The sequence below is a fragment of the Ammospiza nelsoni genome, chromosome 8 (assembly GCF_027579445.1).
Source record: "Ammospiza nelsoni isolate bAmmNel1 chromosome 8, bAmmNel1.pri, whole genome shotgun sequence".
In the NCBI taxonomy this organism is placed as follows: domain Eukaryota; kingdom Metazoa; phylum Chordata; class Aves; order Passeriformes; family Passerellidae; genus Ammospiza; species Ammospiza nelsoni.
Genome location: NC_080640.1, coordinates 6,902,035 through 6,918,686, shown reverse-complemented (window position 1 = coordinate 6,918,686; position 16,652 = coordinate 6,902,035). Strand labels below are relative to the sequence as shown.

The 16,652-nt window shown below is 42.9% G+C and overlaps 1 protein-coding gene across 2 annotated transcripts in view; it reads right to left on the bottom strand.

Annotated features, from left to right (window-relative positions):
• The window catches only part of SHTN1 (shootin 1), a 55,427-nt gene extending 40,623 nt beyond the window's left edge, over positions 1-14,804 (bottom strand). For both annotated transcript variants that reach the window (XM_059477128.1, XM_059477129.1), the window contains exons 1-3: positions 14,645-14,804; positions 7,925-7,977; positions 1,413-1,473 (exon numbers count right to left, since the gene is read on the bottom strand). In XM_059477128.1, coding sequence (XP_059333111.1) covers positions 1,413-1,473; positions 7,925-7,977; positions 14,645-14,702 — 172 coding nt within the window. In that variant the 5' untranslated portion in view covers positions 14,703-14,804. The remainder of the gene's footprint in view (positions 1-1,412; positions 1,474-7,924; positions 7,978-14,644) is intronic.
• Positions 14,805-16,652: the final 1,848 nt, after the last annotated feature.

The window sequence follows — 16,652 nt, the reverse complement described above, 5'->3', positions numbered from 1 at the left end:
TGTTGTCATCAACCTTGCTGGCTCCAATTGAAAAGAAATGATTGTGTGTTGAAGCTTTCCCCCCCACCACCACCTTCTATCTCTTGTGCTCAATAGAACCAATTTTCAGAGAGCTATGAAATCACGCAATAGGGCCTAAAATGCAGCTGCTTGGCATACAAACGGGGCCCCATTAAACTGGAATCACACACAATATGTGTTTATGCCAGGAGAACAAATAGAAGCTGAGTACAGGCCAAGTTTATTCACAGACACAAAGCCAATGTAGCTCTTCATCAATATAATTGCCTTTTATATTGTCGTTTAAATAATGGGCTCTATTATTGCTTTAAAATCCTAATATTCCTGGCATTTTATCACTATGTTTACAAGGTATGTCCTTTAAAAATGTGAAAGGAAGATAAAAGAAACCTATAAAATCTTACAACATTAAATATTACCTCAAATTTTAAGTCTTAACTACTTGACATTTTCTGCCACACTCCAGTATTCCTTGTATCATAACAAAAACAAAACAGGCAGCCGTTTTTCCAGAGGAATTGTACTTCTTAGAGAACATTCTTCGTTACCTAAGATCATTCAAGGCAGTAAACAATTCCTGTTGATTTCAGATTATTTTCCATAATTGTACCACACCAACTATTATAAAACAGAAGTGAGCAAATTCCTCTTTAACACAGTACACAAAAGTACAGACCATGTGATTTCCTCCTCCTGCATTAACTTCACCCACATTTCTGATGCTTCACCGTGCAGTTCACTGTACTGGCACAAACCAGATGTAACAGACCACAATCCCATTGTAATTGTCTCTTCTAAGGAGCTATTCCACTAGGATACTTCCACTCCCATTAGATGTGCTTTGTTGCTTCCAGACACCACACAGTTTCAATAGAACCATTGCCATAAAAGTGCAAAACTGAATATTGAGGTTCTCACAGCCGAGACGAGATAGAACTTGCTCTAAAAATTAGCACCTGAGAACAGTTCATCCTAAAAACCTTTCCTGGTGTGTCTGTGCTTAAAGTAGTATTAGTCCTTCATTTAAAAAATGGCCATTTTTTTTATTATTATTATTATTAGGAATCTCAGCATCAAATCACTTCAAGCATGCATCATTCCAAAAGTCACTTGCAGGATCCAGGTGAGATAGAGCCACCTTTGCACCACTGTATTTTCACCACTTTGCACCTTGAGAGTGACTACCCGTGCCAGAGAGTACAAATGCTGTAAAAGCATTTATTCTGACTACTGTGGGCAAAGTCTCACTGGATTAGCTCCTTAAACTCAGCTTGCAAGAAGAAACAGCAAGTGGGCCTGAATCTCAGCATTGTTAACACTGCTGTAGAGTGTGCAGAACTATGTTCATAATTGTCTACGTCAAGAAAATCCCACTGACATTGTCAGCTTACTTTTCTGAAACTCCTCCAGCTTTTTGACAGCCTCATCTCGTTCTTGCTTGATTTTGTCACACTGTAGGAAAAGAGAAAATTGAAATGAAACACTGATCCCAGTTATTTAATTAGCAGTCAGTCACAACATGCAAAATCAACCAGGATCAATTGCCAGCACAATAATGTACAGAAGCCTATCAAAGCATTTCTTTTTCCTTTCAGCCATATAAGATCAATGGAAATTATGCATAAAAAATTCATTACTCAGAGTACTTCCCAGCCAAACTGGCACACTGTACTTGATTTAGGTTCTGATTCAGAGCTACTCTGAAAATATTTTAAAGAGACACATTATCCAAAACTGAAATAAGCAGTTATCCATGTTACACCAACAGTAGAAGCAATACTTTGCATGTCAAAAATAGGATTTAGGTCCAGTTTCTTCAACACAAATAGACTCAGAAAAGAGGCCTACATTTCTATATCCACCATGTGCAGGGAAAACCTCAAAGCCAACCATCAGGGACATGCTGAATTATTTCATTACATCATGAGCAAAGTTTCAGCTTTGTAGAGAGAAAGGCACTCATGTTCATGCTTTAAGGAGTTCCCATCACCTCAGTTTTATTAATTTTGTGGTTATTGCTAACACTACACAGGCTTGCAATCATTGATCTTATGATGGAATGGGTTCTTCACAAAGCAAGAATAAAACAGATGTGAAATAGAGTTCTCTAAGAAAACCCATTCTGTACGTAAATGAAAGAACTCAAAGAAATGAGTAAAATTCACAAGAGACACAGTCAGTGATTAACCACAGTGTGAAAAACCACATGACCCAGGGGGAAGTATGACTGGCACACAAGGTGCCTTACACACACATCCTTCCTCACATGCAGCTGGGCATGTTCACAGCAATAAATCAACCTAAAACCATGAGTTAACTTCTGGAAGAGGTCTGTGTGACTGAGCTCCTTACAGCGCAACTCCAATTACAAGGATGCTGGCCACTGGAACAGAACTGAGTAAAAAAATAAAAAGACAAAAAAACCCAAAACCCTGAAATGATTTTGCTCGATTTTCGGTTTTTCCACATGAGGAGCCACTTTGAGTTAGCTGGGAAAGGAGCCTGCTGTTAAGAAACAAGAAGTGGGAGAGTCTGATTCAAAGGCAGCCAAATTCAAGAAAAAACTTCTATCAGCTACAGAGGACCCTGGATGAGACCCAAAGAAGGATCTGCTCTCAGGCAAGGCGAGGATGCCACTGGTGCTGGCTTGGGGCAGATGGTGGCTATCTGTGGGAGCAAAAGGAGCTACACTCAACAACAATCTCTCTTCTGATGGCACTGGGGTGATGAGGCTTCAAGGGACAGGGCTGAGTAGGGGGACAGGTCAGTCCCAGCTGCTGTAAGGACTGTGAAACAAGGCAGAGCTGCAGAAGGAGCAAAGACACGCGGAGCCAGCAGCGCCGGACGAGGACTCACCATTTCCTGGGGCCCTGTTAACAAAGAACCTGTCGAGAGCATCTTGCAGAGGAGAGGTGGGGAAGGGAAATCTCTGCATGAATCTTGCTGCCCTCCCTCTGTTTCCTCAGAAAAAATCTGGGTTACCTTTGTGGCAGAAGTGCAGTCTAAGAGCAGAAGGCAGTGAGAGATGCAGAAGGTGTTTCTGGCTGTTCTGCAGAGCACAGTTCTGCCACAAAAGGGAACTGGTGGGAGCTGCTGCCTCCTTGGATTTCCCAAGAAAGACCCTGGAGCCACAATGACATATTTCACCCACACATGATTTTTCTGCACACTGCAAGCTTTCAGCCCACTGCACATTAAATGAGCAATTTAAAAACCAGAAACATTAACATTTTAAGGATCTGATCTGTTGGCTGTAGAAGTCAACAACTTTCCTACTGATGGAAACCTTGCTGTAGAGGACATAGCACACTCCCTTATCCCAACGACAGGAAAAACTCCTTTTAAAATCCTCCAGGCAGCAGGCTGTAAGGCATAGCAGCTTTCCCTGTGCAGTGAAAGGGGAAGTTAAATGACCTATTCCACTTCACCTCGAGTGCTATTTGCAGAGAGAGCTCCATTTGGACCACGGCAAGCTGACTATTCTCCTCATAACTGCCACATTTCTCTGCACAATCAGGGTCTCTAGGCTTGGGTCTCTGCAGAGCAATTCCTGCTCCCAGTTGCAGTTTTCTCAATACCTTCCTTTTGCTGCTACTGTGCTTCAGAATGAAAGAAGAAGAAGAAAAGGAGAGTGGGAGATTGCTGCCCTTGCTGAAATGATCAATGGAAAGCACTTTGCCTTCTGTCTTGCAATCACAGCCATGCAAGCAGAGCTGTTACAGGTCCTTCCAAAAAATACCCTAGTTTATCTTCTAAGAATTAGGAAAAATTTGACATTTTCTTTAACTACTTAAACTGTCTCAATTTTGAAATTTACACAAAAATAAAAAGCCTATAAACTATAAATAATAATAAAATAATAAAATAATAATAATTTTATTATTTTATTATAATAATAAAATAATAAAAACTACTGTCACCCTTTAAAATAAATTGACCTTACCTTTAAAACTGAAAAGGTTAAAAATCAAAATTTAGATGTATGAGCTGCTCTTAAAATGCTCCAGAGATGTCCTAAAAGTTCATAACCATCTCACTTTTCAAAAATGCAGTTTTAGGCATACACAATAATCATTAATGGACAAAAGTATCACTATTCCTAAATATTAAAAGGCAAATATCATAACATGACTATAAAATCTTCACTTTCCACATTCAAGCACATGCAACTGCTAAGGAGAAAATCTCCATGTATTTAATAAGCTTTCCCTTTTCAGTGTTAAGGGGTAACTCCAAACTAAAGAGTAACCTTGAATAAAAATTAAGAAGTTTGTAGCTCCTGGATTGCCAGTCAATTTTCAGTTTTTAACTTAATTAAGAGTTCCAGCTTCTCTGCAAAGTAAAACAGCCCTTTATTATATTTTATTTAATATATCTAGTATTAGTATTAGTAATCTAATATTTATACCACCATTATATCACCTATAAAACCCTAACAAAGTAAACAGAAAATACTGTAGTGCTGGACTGGCTACAGTGATAATCTCCTAGCAGTAAAAATACATAGCATCTGTATTTTTAGAAATTAACAGTCCATTTTCCAAAGTTGATTTTCCAAAGTGAATAACTCCATATATTCTTCATCTTTGCAGGCACAAGTTCAGAAGATTTGTCAATCCCACTCCTTTCAGATTTTAGCCTTCTAGGTAGCCAATACACAAGGCAATATTTTAATTTCTTGTTTCTTGTCTATTCTCTACTAACAGGCTTCTTTTTTGCCAACTATTTTGCACATAAGCTCCTACAGACTTCAGTAAAAGGCCTTCAAAGGGCAAAAACAACAGGGAGATTGTTCAGCCCAGATATTAAGATGCAAAAAGTTCACGTAGTAGTCATATAGTCAATTAAACCATTGCTAAGCAACACAAGACACGATTCTTCCCCATTTACACAGATTGTGAAATGTATGCAGATTTAATGCTTGTTCTGAAATTGTGAGTTTGGTGCAGTGCTCAAAAGTATCCAATGACATTTGCAGTGCTCTGCTCAGAGAAACAATGAGTATGTGATCAAGGCAGAGTCCCTTCCCCATTCCCACTTGGTGATAAAACACATAATCCACTCCATCCTGTGCTTTAGCAGAGCAAGCACCATGAATGATGTATCAGAGATACAGAATTACACCTACTGTTTTGGATAGCTGTCTTGTTTTTTTTTTCCCCCTACTGGCAGCATGACAAAACACTGTCAAAACCAGCGTTCAGAGTCATTTCTGTCTGATTAGCAAGTAGTCAAATATTTATTCATGATCTGACTCTGAATATGTCAGAACTGCATGTTAAGTTACCCACATTTGTGTGCAGCTGAACATTTGTTATCCATTTTTGGGGGGCTGGTATGAATGTTTTGTTGGCTGCATCAATAAAAAAAAGGTGACCTAAGAGATGTAATCTGACAATATAATTTTGCCTCCATTGTTTCTAAAAGTATTTAAAAACACTAACAAAAAATGTCTGGGGAAATGTTGTCAGAGACTCCACCAGTGGTCTCCAAATTGGCAGTTTTGCAAGGCAATGAGGAAGAGACATTGTGGATGAAAGATCTTGTCTTTTGCTCCTGAATTTTCATGGTTATTAGCATCCCTTTCAAAGCAGCAGTGCTTTGAACAAAGTAACCCACTTAAAAGTCAATTTACTTCCTAATTTTAAGGAAAAATATGGAACAAAGAGGATAAATTTTCAAAAATTAAAAATTAAGTTACCTGCCCATTATCCACTAAGTTCCACGTGTCTAATGGAAACTAGGACGATTTCTGCATGCACAGCTCATCTTTCAGAGCCACACAAGCACTGCCGTGACCTAGGAAAGTATTCCAAGTGTACCAAAAGCACATACACACACACACTGCTATTTAATTTCTCTGTGGCACTTTCCACACACAGTCTGCAAGTCACCTGCTAAAAGAATTAACATCTCATTCTCCTGTCCACGCAATTTTGTGACCACAACTGATACAGAGGAAGCCACCTGCTGACATCCACAGTGACAGATGTGGCAGAAAAAGGAACAGAAGTCACCCACAACTTCCCAGAACCACAGGCAGAGAAAGTCTGTGCTGCATTTTTCCAGCAGCAGGTTTGATCCTGCAAAGCACAAATAGATACAAAGCAAGAGATGCTAAGGACCTTTAGGATTACTCTGCCCAGCCATAACACAAGGAATAGTTTCTTTCAGTATTGGCCCTGGAAGCAAATATAGCCATGAACTCTGTGTCAGTAGATTTTTTTTTTTTTTTAAACCACTTGAGTCCAAGCACTTGAACAATGAACCATGACTGCTTACACAAGCACACCAATTTGCAGGATGGAGATTTTGGAGGTAGAAAACTTGCACAACAACTGAAAATCCAGCCCTGAGCACGTGTTTAACTATTTGCTCAGCTGGGAATGTAATCCCCATAGGCTCAGACTTGGGGGATTTTTGGGTGTTATGCAAAAATTCTGCAAAAGTTCAAAGCAGCCTCCAGATGAAACACTCAAGAGTAGCTAGAGATATGCAGCTGTAGGAAAGAAGTCTTGTGAGAAAGAGGAGCAAGGAGGCAAGAAGAGCAGAATGGAAAAAACAACCTCAGAACATCTCATTCCATCTCAATTTCAGAAATAAAATTTTTCATTGACATTCCCTTTGAAGAAAAAAAAATAAATAAAAATGTAGCTCAAGGGAAGTCTCCCCATTCCTCCCTTCTCAAGCTAAACAAAGTTTTGCTGAAGAAACACCAAAGCTGATGTAACTTGGGTTCAGGGCAAGCTGGGGAGTCTGTTTTTCATGAGGTGTACTCATGTCCTGGCACAGCACTCCCCACATGTGACAGAAGCCAACAGCCAGCATGGGACAAACTAAAGGCGCAGAGCAGTGCAGGACAGGATGCTGAAACCACTCCCAGGCTGAAATTGGTTTGGAGACTGCAAGAGAAACCTGCCCAGGTGTTAAACACGCTCCTACATGCCTCCCTTTCTGCTGTCAGAGACAGCAATCTGGGCTGGATGGAGTCTTGGTCCTAGTCAGTCTTATTTTCTTCTGTGCATTTCCTCCAAACAGCAAAGAGAGAGGACAGATTTCCTGGGATAAGGTCAGCAGAACAGGAATGCAGCAACAACCAAAGTGAAAAGGACAAGGAGGTCAGAGCATAGGGGGAATGAAGCACATTGTGCTGACCTCAGTAAAAATACAAATAATCTTTGCTGAATCATAAGTGTACATAAGTATCAAACTTTCTTCAGCAATAAGAAAAGAGTTAAGGCCAAGGTCTTCTCAACACAGCCTTGAATTGAAACATTTGTAACTAAAAATGACCATTGCAAAATGATTTCAAAAGAAGCTAAATTAAACCTATGTCTCCTGGCAGCTAACAGGGATTTAAAAACCAACAGATTTCTTACATCTTCAGCTCACTCATACTGGAGAAGGAGAACTGTGCTTACAATACAGTGTAGCACTGACTCCCCTGCATGCCTCCCTACCTTCAGAAATCATATTCCTACATTATGAAAGTTCAGAAGCTGAGGGAAGGTCTTCTCTTTTTTTGTTTCTTTTCAGTAATTAATTCCCCTGTGCAAATGAAGTCATAATAAAACAAGACTTAGATCAAAGAGAAACAATTTTATCTGAACACGTGACTTGGTCTATGCTCCCACTGTTATCACATACAAATCTAGTAAAGCAGCAATCACTTAAAATATATTCAAAGGAACTTTTCTGGAGTGGGACACCCAGACTAGTTGTGAAAACTGCATTTATTGCTCCATAAAACACAAAGGTACAAGTAATATTTATTATTATTATTGTTATTATTAATATTATATAACAGTGAACTCAAAAAAAGCAGTCAACAATCTGCCACAGTCCACAAGGCATTCTGGCATTCAGCATTTCAGTATTAAATGAATAATTGGTTCATACAAACCTCTTCCTTCGTTTTCTTATTTTCTGCTCTAAGCTCTTCATATTCGCCAATAGCTACACAAGGAGGAAAAGAGAAAAAAAGTTAATATAGCAGTACCTCTTCCCAAATTAGTTCTCCAATTGATTAAATTGAAAACTCTTCTTTTGTCTATGCAGACTTCTTAAATAACATGGGTCATAATCTTCATTAATAGCCTGTTAATATCCTTTGAACTGGACTGACCTCTAGAATTGAAGCAATTAAGAAGTGTCTGAAAAAGATGATAGCTCCCAAAACAATCAATTTTTGATCAATGTAGAGTTAAAAAATTACAAAGTGGATATACTGGTTTGCAGTGACCATTTTAAACCCACACTGGCTCAGGTTATAGATCAAGCCCATAAAGAATGGTTGGTGTGATATATGGGTACTTGCAGAGCAGCTGATCTGTGCACCAGTAAAACCAGGGTCTCCCATCCATCCCTTTACTTTGTCCCCACTTCTCCTTGTGTACCCCAAATTCCATGCCCAAGAAGAAGGAAAAACAAACAACAAAACAACAAAAAATACCAACAGATAGATGAGCAAACAAGAAACCACAGTGGTGAAACAATGTATTTCCTACACAGGAGCACAAAGGCTGTACCTCTTGGTCACTGCTCCACTGCCAAGCTATTCCCTGTCCCCTCAGGAGACATCTACCATCCAGATGCAAGAAAAGGAATGTAAACTGTACCAACAGATGCAATTCAAGTTTTTTCATACTTGAAAACTGCTGGTGTTTGCTTGCCTTTAAGGCAAAATCATTCTTGACATTCAATACTTTACAAATGACTGGAAAATGTAAATATAGATTTGCTCCACCCTCAACAGCTCTCTTCACACACTCCATGAACAGGGAATTCTGACTCATTAGCCCTGAAGGAGAAAATAACAGAATATTCTGGGCTATAGCTCTTAACCCACCCAAACTATTCACAGCCAACCCTGCTCTTTCTTACAGTAAAAGAGTAAAACCCCAAAAGAGCCAACATGAGTGAACACAGCATGTTCCTCCACAACAGTGGCCTCACTTATTCACCAACTACTCACTCCACAGCTCAGCTGGCCAGAAGGGACCGTCCTGCAAACATATCAGGTAACTCTGTACGCAGAAGCTCCTTTAATTGTAACCTAGTCTTTTGATTTTCAGTTGTCAGCCTGTGTCTCCTGAACCCGAATTTGCTAACAAAATATGAGTATTATCTAATTTAGATGTTTTACATATTAGATACTTACTATGGCTGAATAGGACTTATTACTAAAACAAGGCCATAAGGGTAAAAGTCTATAATGACTACAATTCACAATGAACAACAGGAAAGACACCTTTATTCACACAGAGTTGAGGGGTGACTCTTCCTACTCTTTTTATTAAAAAATTAATCAATCCCTTTCTAAAGCTGCATATTAAAAAACACAAGTAAAACAAAAAAAACCCCCAAACTTTAAAAATGCTACATGCATAAACTTCAGCATTTATATTGCAAACCAGGGCAGCCTTCCAGTCAATTAAGAGCAATTCCATGCCACATCAATAAGTAATGGATTTAAAATCTATTTATTTACTCAAAAAATAAGTAGACCTGTCAGAGGAAGCAAGTGTCACTCCACGTTTTTTGCTCCCATACCATGGACCAGGCATGTCTTCACTGGTAGAGGCAGGAGAAAGAGCTGATGGTGCAAGAAGTGCTCTTCTCCAGATGAAACAGACTATCCCAATTAAGTCATATTTTATTTGTAGAAGTAAACTAACACCTGGCTTTTTGGATATATCATTAGAGACAGAATTACCCCTGTCAGCCCCAGAAGCTTTAATGGAATTGCTGCCACCACATTGCTCCTCCCAGTGTACATGGAACAGGAAGAATCAGGCCAAGAGTGCTGTGAAAACTCTTGAACAACAATGGCCTCCTACATGTACAGCATGCACAAGACTGTAAAGTGCTGTCAAAAGGATAAAAAAAAGCCAAAAGGGATAATTTTTTCCCTTGTTCACCATTTTAGGTTCAAAGATTCCTTCTGCTAAATCCAAGTTGCCAGTATTTCAACAGGATGCACTAAGGCACCAGCAGCACCAGCCAGGTGCACACTATTTTCAAATAGAGCCTGGATGGCATTTTCAACACCTCCTTCTGTTCAGGGCAATCTATGGGACAGCATTACACCCAGCACCTTACAATGACTCCAAATCCTGACTCACAAACCTATTAGCAGCAGGCCTAAAGCTTACATGGGCAAACCAAGCTCTGGGTCACGTATCAGTTGCATTTGCTGAAACCTACACGGCTCAATTACCTTACAGTTCTTTAAAAAATAAATAAAAAGCACCTGTGTAAGGACACAAAGATAGGTGTTAGGTACAAATACTGTAACTCAGCTCCTGTATCTGTGTTCCCATATGCCTGGATTTTACTCAAATCTGTGAAAGCGTGTACAAGTAAATTTAATAAACCCTGAATTTGCATCTTGCAGTCTTACACCTTCCTTGAAAAAACAGAGCAGGAAAAATAAGCACACCACTGCCTGATAAAGACCAAGCACTAAGTTCACACCAAAAAACTTGCCTTCACAAGTTTCTGAAAAAAAATATTGGGTTCAACACAAGAAACTGAAGTGGGAAAAACATCTGAACTCCAATACATTCAAGCAGGATGGGTTCTGCTGGGGAATTCTGTGTACTAAGATACACAGGTACATGAAGAAAAAACAAATTACAGAGCAGGTGACTATAGAAGGGAAGACAGGCCAAGAAGGTGTCCTAGGAAATTGCTCTGGCCATAAAAATTACCCATCTGCCACAAAGTAGAATGAATTTGTCAGACCACATTAGGAGCTTGTCAATAGCATACATTTAAAAGGTACTCCTATGAGATACTGCTGTCAGATTGGCAGTCTAGTCTGTTCCTAAGAAGATATATATAAAGATGCTCCCTTATTCAAAGGTACCAACATTATAAGAAAAAGTTTAAAGAGATCAAATAGATCATAATTTCAAAAAAAAATGTATACAGAGCCACAGTGCTTGGGACTAGAGATTGGAAATCATCACACTTCATCAAATCCAGCCAAAAAACACAGAGCAAAGTTAGACCATTTGAAAATGAAGAAAAAAATCCAGGCAATCTACCTTTAGTATATGTGTGGTTAGCACAATTGTTAACCACTTTAATTTAGTGAAGTGACCAGAAATGTGGCTATGACAGTGCTGAAGTGTAATTTTACCTAGTTTGTAACTCCAGACACTTTGATCATTGACTCCTGTTTTCAGCTGGACAAAAAAAGGGACTATTGCAGAAGATGACTCTGTCTTTAAGGGCAAGGTTCCAGCAGTGCCAGTAAAACCAAAGACAAACAAGGTAATCTTCCAGGCAGGTAATCAATTACTGTTATGATTCATCTGTTAGTCTAGTTTGCTAACATTCCTCAGGTTCTACAACCAACCACTAATAACACAAAGTTTTGCCAATATGCTTTTTTTTTTGTTTGTTTTATGTCTTACCTACAGAAATATAAGGGCCAGTTGAATAGAATGTACATCACTGGAAACATCACTTAAAGTACAGTGAGGCAACAGTAATATTTATAGTGAAACTGCTGTACTAAACCATGACATTTCAGAAAACTATTTGAGGATTAAAACTCAAACAACACTTTTAAGTCCAAAATATCATCAATACAGAGATCTTGTTTCTTCATGATGCTCACCTTAAACTTAGTAATGGAGCAAGCTGAAGAATGATCAGTATCAGGTATCTGAGTCTAACACACAGGGCTTGGAAAATTCAGCATGGGTGAAAGATAAGAGTATCTTACACACAGACGGCTTCAGTGTCCTTGTTACTGCCCAGAGCTCTGCCAAACAACCAAGCAAATTTGCCCAAGCCCCAGAGAGCTTCACAGCTGCCACTGAGAACTGAGTGGGCAGCTACAAAACACCTGCCTCAGGTTCAGTCTCCTGACCTTGGTGAGGAGCAGTAAGAGCAGCGGCTGAAATGTGACAGCAGTCAGCCACAGACGCTGCTATGGCACCGCTCCGCAGACATTCCATTTACCTGGTGCCAGGCAAGCCTCTCAAGAGCAGAAAAACACATCCTGAAAAAGAAACCAAGCCAACAGCTACTGAATGAATGTTTTCTGAAACCTTTCCAAACCCATTTGCATTTTCCAGAAATCTGACTACACATCAAAATGCTACAAAAACCCGAAGCCGTACACTGCTCTGAACAAAATAAAGATAGGATGAGTCTGTGTACCCATTACCCCAAATATTCAGATCCAGCAGATCCTTCCACCAGCTGCATTTATTCCCAAAATAATACTGTTATCTGCATTTGGAAGCAATAAACAAGAAAATTAAGAGACTGTTCAACAGACCATCCTAAAATTACTTGAGGGAAGTTGGTAGTATCTAAAATAGTCTTGTTTTGTTATCAATAAGAATGGAGGGGACACTATTCCAAATTACAGTATATAAAGAGTTAGCAAATTTACTTGTCTACAGTAACAATGCATTTTATCTAACAACAAGAATAATTTCATTTATGTCATTACCTTTTCACTGCTTGAGTTTTTCACTCTGGGAACCAGACTCATCAGTCAACACAACTTAACTACTGATTTAACTATGTGTGCTACCATTTTTTTTGCATAGTTTAGAAGTAAAAAAGAAGAGTATTTTATTTTTTTTTTTCCTACTAGCTAACTTTTTAGCCTACAAAAAACAACTTTCTCACCCACACATCTTCACAAAAGTGTATGTTAGCCTAAGAACAACACACCAAAACTCCTGTGTTTAAGGATGAACAACCATCAAGAACGGAGCATTACAGGACTGGGTGTGCCAAGTGCAGCTTCTGTTTCAGCTCAGGTGGATCTGGGACAGCCAGTCCTCAAGTTACAGTAACTTTCCCTTGAACTAATTCCTCTAGTCCTGTGAAATTTCCTTACACATTAAAGGATACCCAGCCCACTGGAGGAGAAGACTTTCAGAGAACAGAACTAAAGCCCTGCTCTAAACAATTTCAACAGACTCAATTTTCTCTAAAGAATAACACAAACTTGTCTTTTTTGCAACTTATCATTGTCATTTTAATAAATGCTCTCTTGGAGGCAACAGTACTGGAGAGAAGCAGTCAGTCAGCACAAGAACCAGATTTTGAGCCCTATTTTTTGGTCTCAGATTACCTAAACACCCAGCTGTAAGACTATCATTTTACACCTAATGAATCCTTCCAAGGCAGAATGTATCTTGTGCTGATGGTAATAATGAATGTCCAAAGCTGACCATACAGGAAAAAACTCAAAAAGTGACAAAGCATGTCATAAATAGTCCATGAATATTCAAATGAAACTTGGTTAGGAAAAGCTTCTGCGAAACACAAAAGTGATGGAGCACATTTATGGTCAGAATGAATGACAGAAAGATGGGCACTGATCACAACCCTGTAATTTCACTCCTTTACACAACTTTGCCCAATAGTTCCTTTCCAAATTGCCCCTCCCCAGCTCACAGGAGACCAGGCGAGCTCAGTAGTGGGAAATATCAGATGTGAATTCCAGCGTGGCTCCTTCACACCTCCTGCACATGCACGACGCAACACCGACCGCTTGGTGCACAGGAAGATGTTCACAATTTAAACAGTTGGGTGCATGGGAAGATGTTCACAATTCAAACAGATCTTCAAACGTTTCAATGTGCCCACCTGACTAACTAAGGCTGCAGCTTTGCTGGATCAACCTGGCTCAGGGACACGCTGACCACAGGGGAGTTAAAAATGGATCATGAGCACCCCAACTCCTTTCCATGTGCCTTCTTGCAGAGGATTAAGCATTACAGTGTTCTAGTTTCTGAGTCAGACTACGATGAAATCATATGAAACTCAATGAAACTGAACATGCTGAAATTCTGGCCTTTCCTACTAAAGCACCGAAAGTGACTCATACACACCCAAAGCAGCCCAGGGTGGAAGTACTGAAGTGCTACAGAAACCGACAGCGCATCAGGACAGCCCTGAGCGACCAGCGGGAAGTTTGATCGCTGATGGGGACAGGGATGCCAGGAGCTCCATGGCTCGGGCCAGGACCGGACCCTGCAGCACGGAGCGGGACATGGGACACTGACAGCTCAGCACGGCCTGGCTCAGCTCCACGCGAGGCTGAGCTCCTCGGAGGGACAGCGAGGAGAGCAGACTGTCACCCCTGGAGCTGTCCGGGGCTGCGGGCTCCGAGCTCCCCGCCAGGGCAGCACCGGGCACCCGGTACGGCCCATGTGCGGCACCGCCGCCTCCCGCCACCGCCATCGGCCCCCGCGACGGCCGCGCTGGCAGAGCCGCTCCGTCAGCGGGGCGGGAAAAGCCCGCAGAGATCATCGGCTCCGAGCCACCTTCGGCCACGGCGGGCACCTGCGGGGGGCGAGGCGGCCGCGGCGGGCGCCCACATGGGGAAGAGCCAACACGTTCCACTACCCTGCTTTATTTCATTAAGGCTTTTATTATTTCGCTCCGCACGGGCAGAGCAAGGGGCCTGGGAGCGGGGCCGGGGGACGCCCAGGCCGCGCCCGCCCCGCCGCGCCCCGTTCCCCCAGCGGGCACAGAGCCCTCGCCCCGCGGCGGCCGCGCTCCCGCCGGCCGAGCCCGGGCCCGCGGCGGAGCGGGGGGAGCCGCTTTCTCCGGCGCCGGAGGCGGCGCCGCCCGCCCCTACCTTGGTCCTTCAGGCTGGCGAGGAGCTCCAGCTGCTTCTCCTCGTCGGAGCTGTTCATCCTGCCCCGCCGCCGCCGCCACGGGCCGGCGGCTGCCCCGCTGCGCTCCGCCCCGGCGAGCGCGGCTTCACCTGGCAGCGGGCGGGCGGCGGCGGCCGCAGCCCCGGGGCGCGGCGGGCGCGGCGAGCGGCCCGGCCCGCTCCGCTCTGCACATGCCCAGACTCCCGCGGCGCCCCAGTGAGCATGTGCGGGTGCGGGCACGGCGGGCCCGGCCCGGGGCGGGGGTCCCGGCTGCGGGAACCGAATGGCACAGGGGTTCGGCTGGAATGGGCTTCGGAGGTCATCGAGCCCAACCTGTGAGCGAGCACATCCGTGTCAGCCGCACCATGGCACCAAGCGCCACGGTCAGACTTTGAGCATCTCTAGGGATGGTTGCTCCACCACATCCCTAGGCAGCGCATTCCAATGTCTAAGACCCTTTCTGTGAATAAATTCTTCCTAATGTCCAACTTAAACCTCTCCTGCCTTAAAACGGTGCCCTCTTGTCCTGTCTGATTTCTGGGGAGAGAACCTGACCCCCATCTGGCTCCAACCTCTTTTCAGGGAATTTTAGAGTGAGGCGATCTCCCCGGAGCATCCTCCAGGCTGAATACCCCTGCTCTCTCAACTTCTTATAGGACATCTGCTCCCGACATTCCACCAGCTTTGTGGTGTGTCTGAAGCAGATGTCCTACAACGTCCTACAGCCCTTCCCTAGACTCACTCCAGCACCTCAGTGTCCTTCCTGAACTGAGGGGCTCAGAACTGGACATGGCACTTAAACTGTGGCCTCACCAGAGCCGGCTACAGGGGAAGCATCACTTCCCTGGGCCTGCTGCCACGCTGTTCCTGATCCAGATCTGGATGTCTTCTTGGCTGCAGACCAGCACCCCCAGGTCCATTTCCACTGGGCTGCTTGCCAGCTGCTCTCCCCCAGCGTGTGCTGCTGTTGGTGTGGCCAAAGTGCAGCACTCTGCCCTTGGCTTGCTCAGCCTCGTGCTGCTGGCCTTGGCCCATCAATCCGGCCTGTCCAGGTCCTGCTGCAGACCCCATGCAGGGTGTCCCACAGCATCAGTCCCCCATGAACTGGGATTAACCCTACTGATCCATTCCCACATTGCCGCCCGTGTGTTGCTGCATTTTTAATGGGCCCTTTTGCACAGCTTGCATAGCACAGCTTTCCACTGAGGAGCCCTTGCCCAGAGGAGTGGGGAGACATAAAATGCTTGTTTGAGTGCTTTGGTACAAAGAAAGCTAAAAGGTTTTAAAAGAACCCTGGAAGCTTGCATTACTGTTTGTGAGGATCCAAGGGAAAACAACTGCATGCCAGTGTCCAGCACTTTAAGGAAACTTTGGTACAACAGAGGGCTTTGACAGAGACCTGCTGTGTTCTCCTCAGAAGAACACACTTCTTCTCTCTGCTATTCTCTGATGATCCCTTTCTGAAAAAAGGAGGGGATCCAGTCATAATCTCTGTATTGAAATGGTTACCTTACCCAGCTTACCCCAAGGCTGACAGTAAGTGCAATGCAGAGTTTGCTCCTGTTTATACATTTTGCTGAGCTCCAGCAGCAGGCAGCTGAGCAGCAGCTATCTCCAGAGTGACATGGGCAAAGGTGCAGTTCATATCCCTCCCTCCCTCCTTCTTTGGCAAACACCCATCAACCCCTGTGGCAGGCAGGTCAGAACACACCAACTACGTGGCAACATTATTTAGAAGTACCAGAGAGTGAAAGGAAAAAGAGCCTGCTACAAATAGTTGCCCAGTCTTCCTGCCTCCTTCCTCCCATACAGTATCCTCTAGTTTTCCCATTTTTACCTAGTAAACCTTTAAAACATGAAGAGACTCTATCTGGATGATTTACAGCATTTTCTGTCCTACAGGTAGTTAATGACACGTGTAACATCCTGGAGAGAAGCCATAAGAACCATGTGAGCTGTGCTGATGTCTCAGAGGCATGATATGCCCCA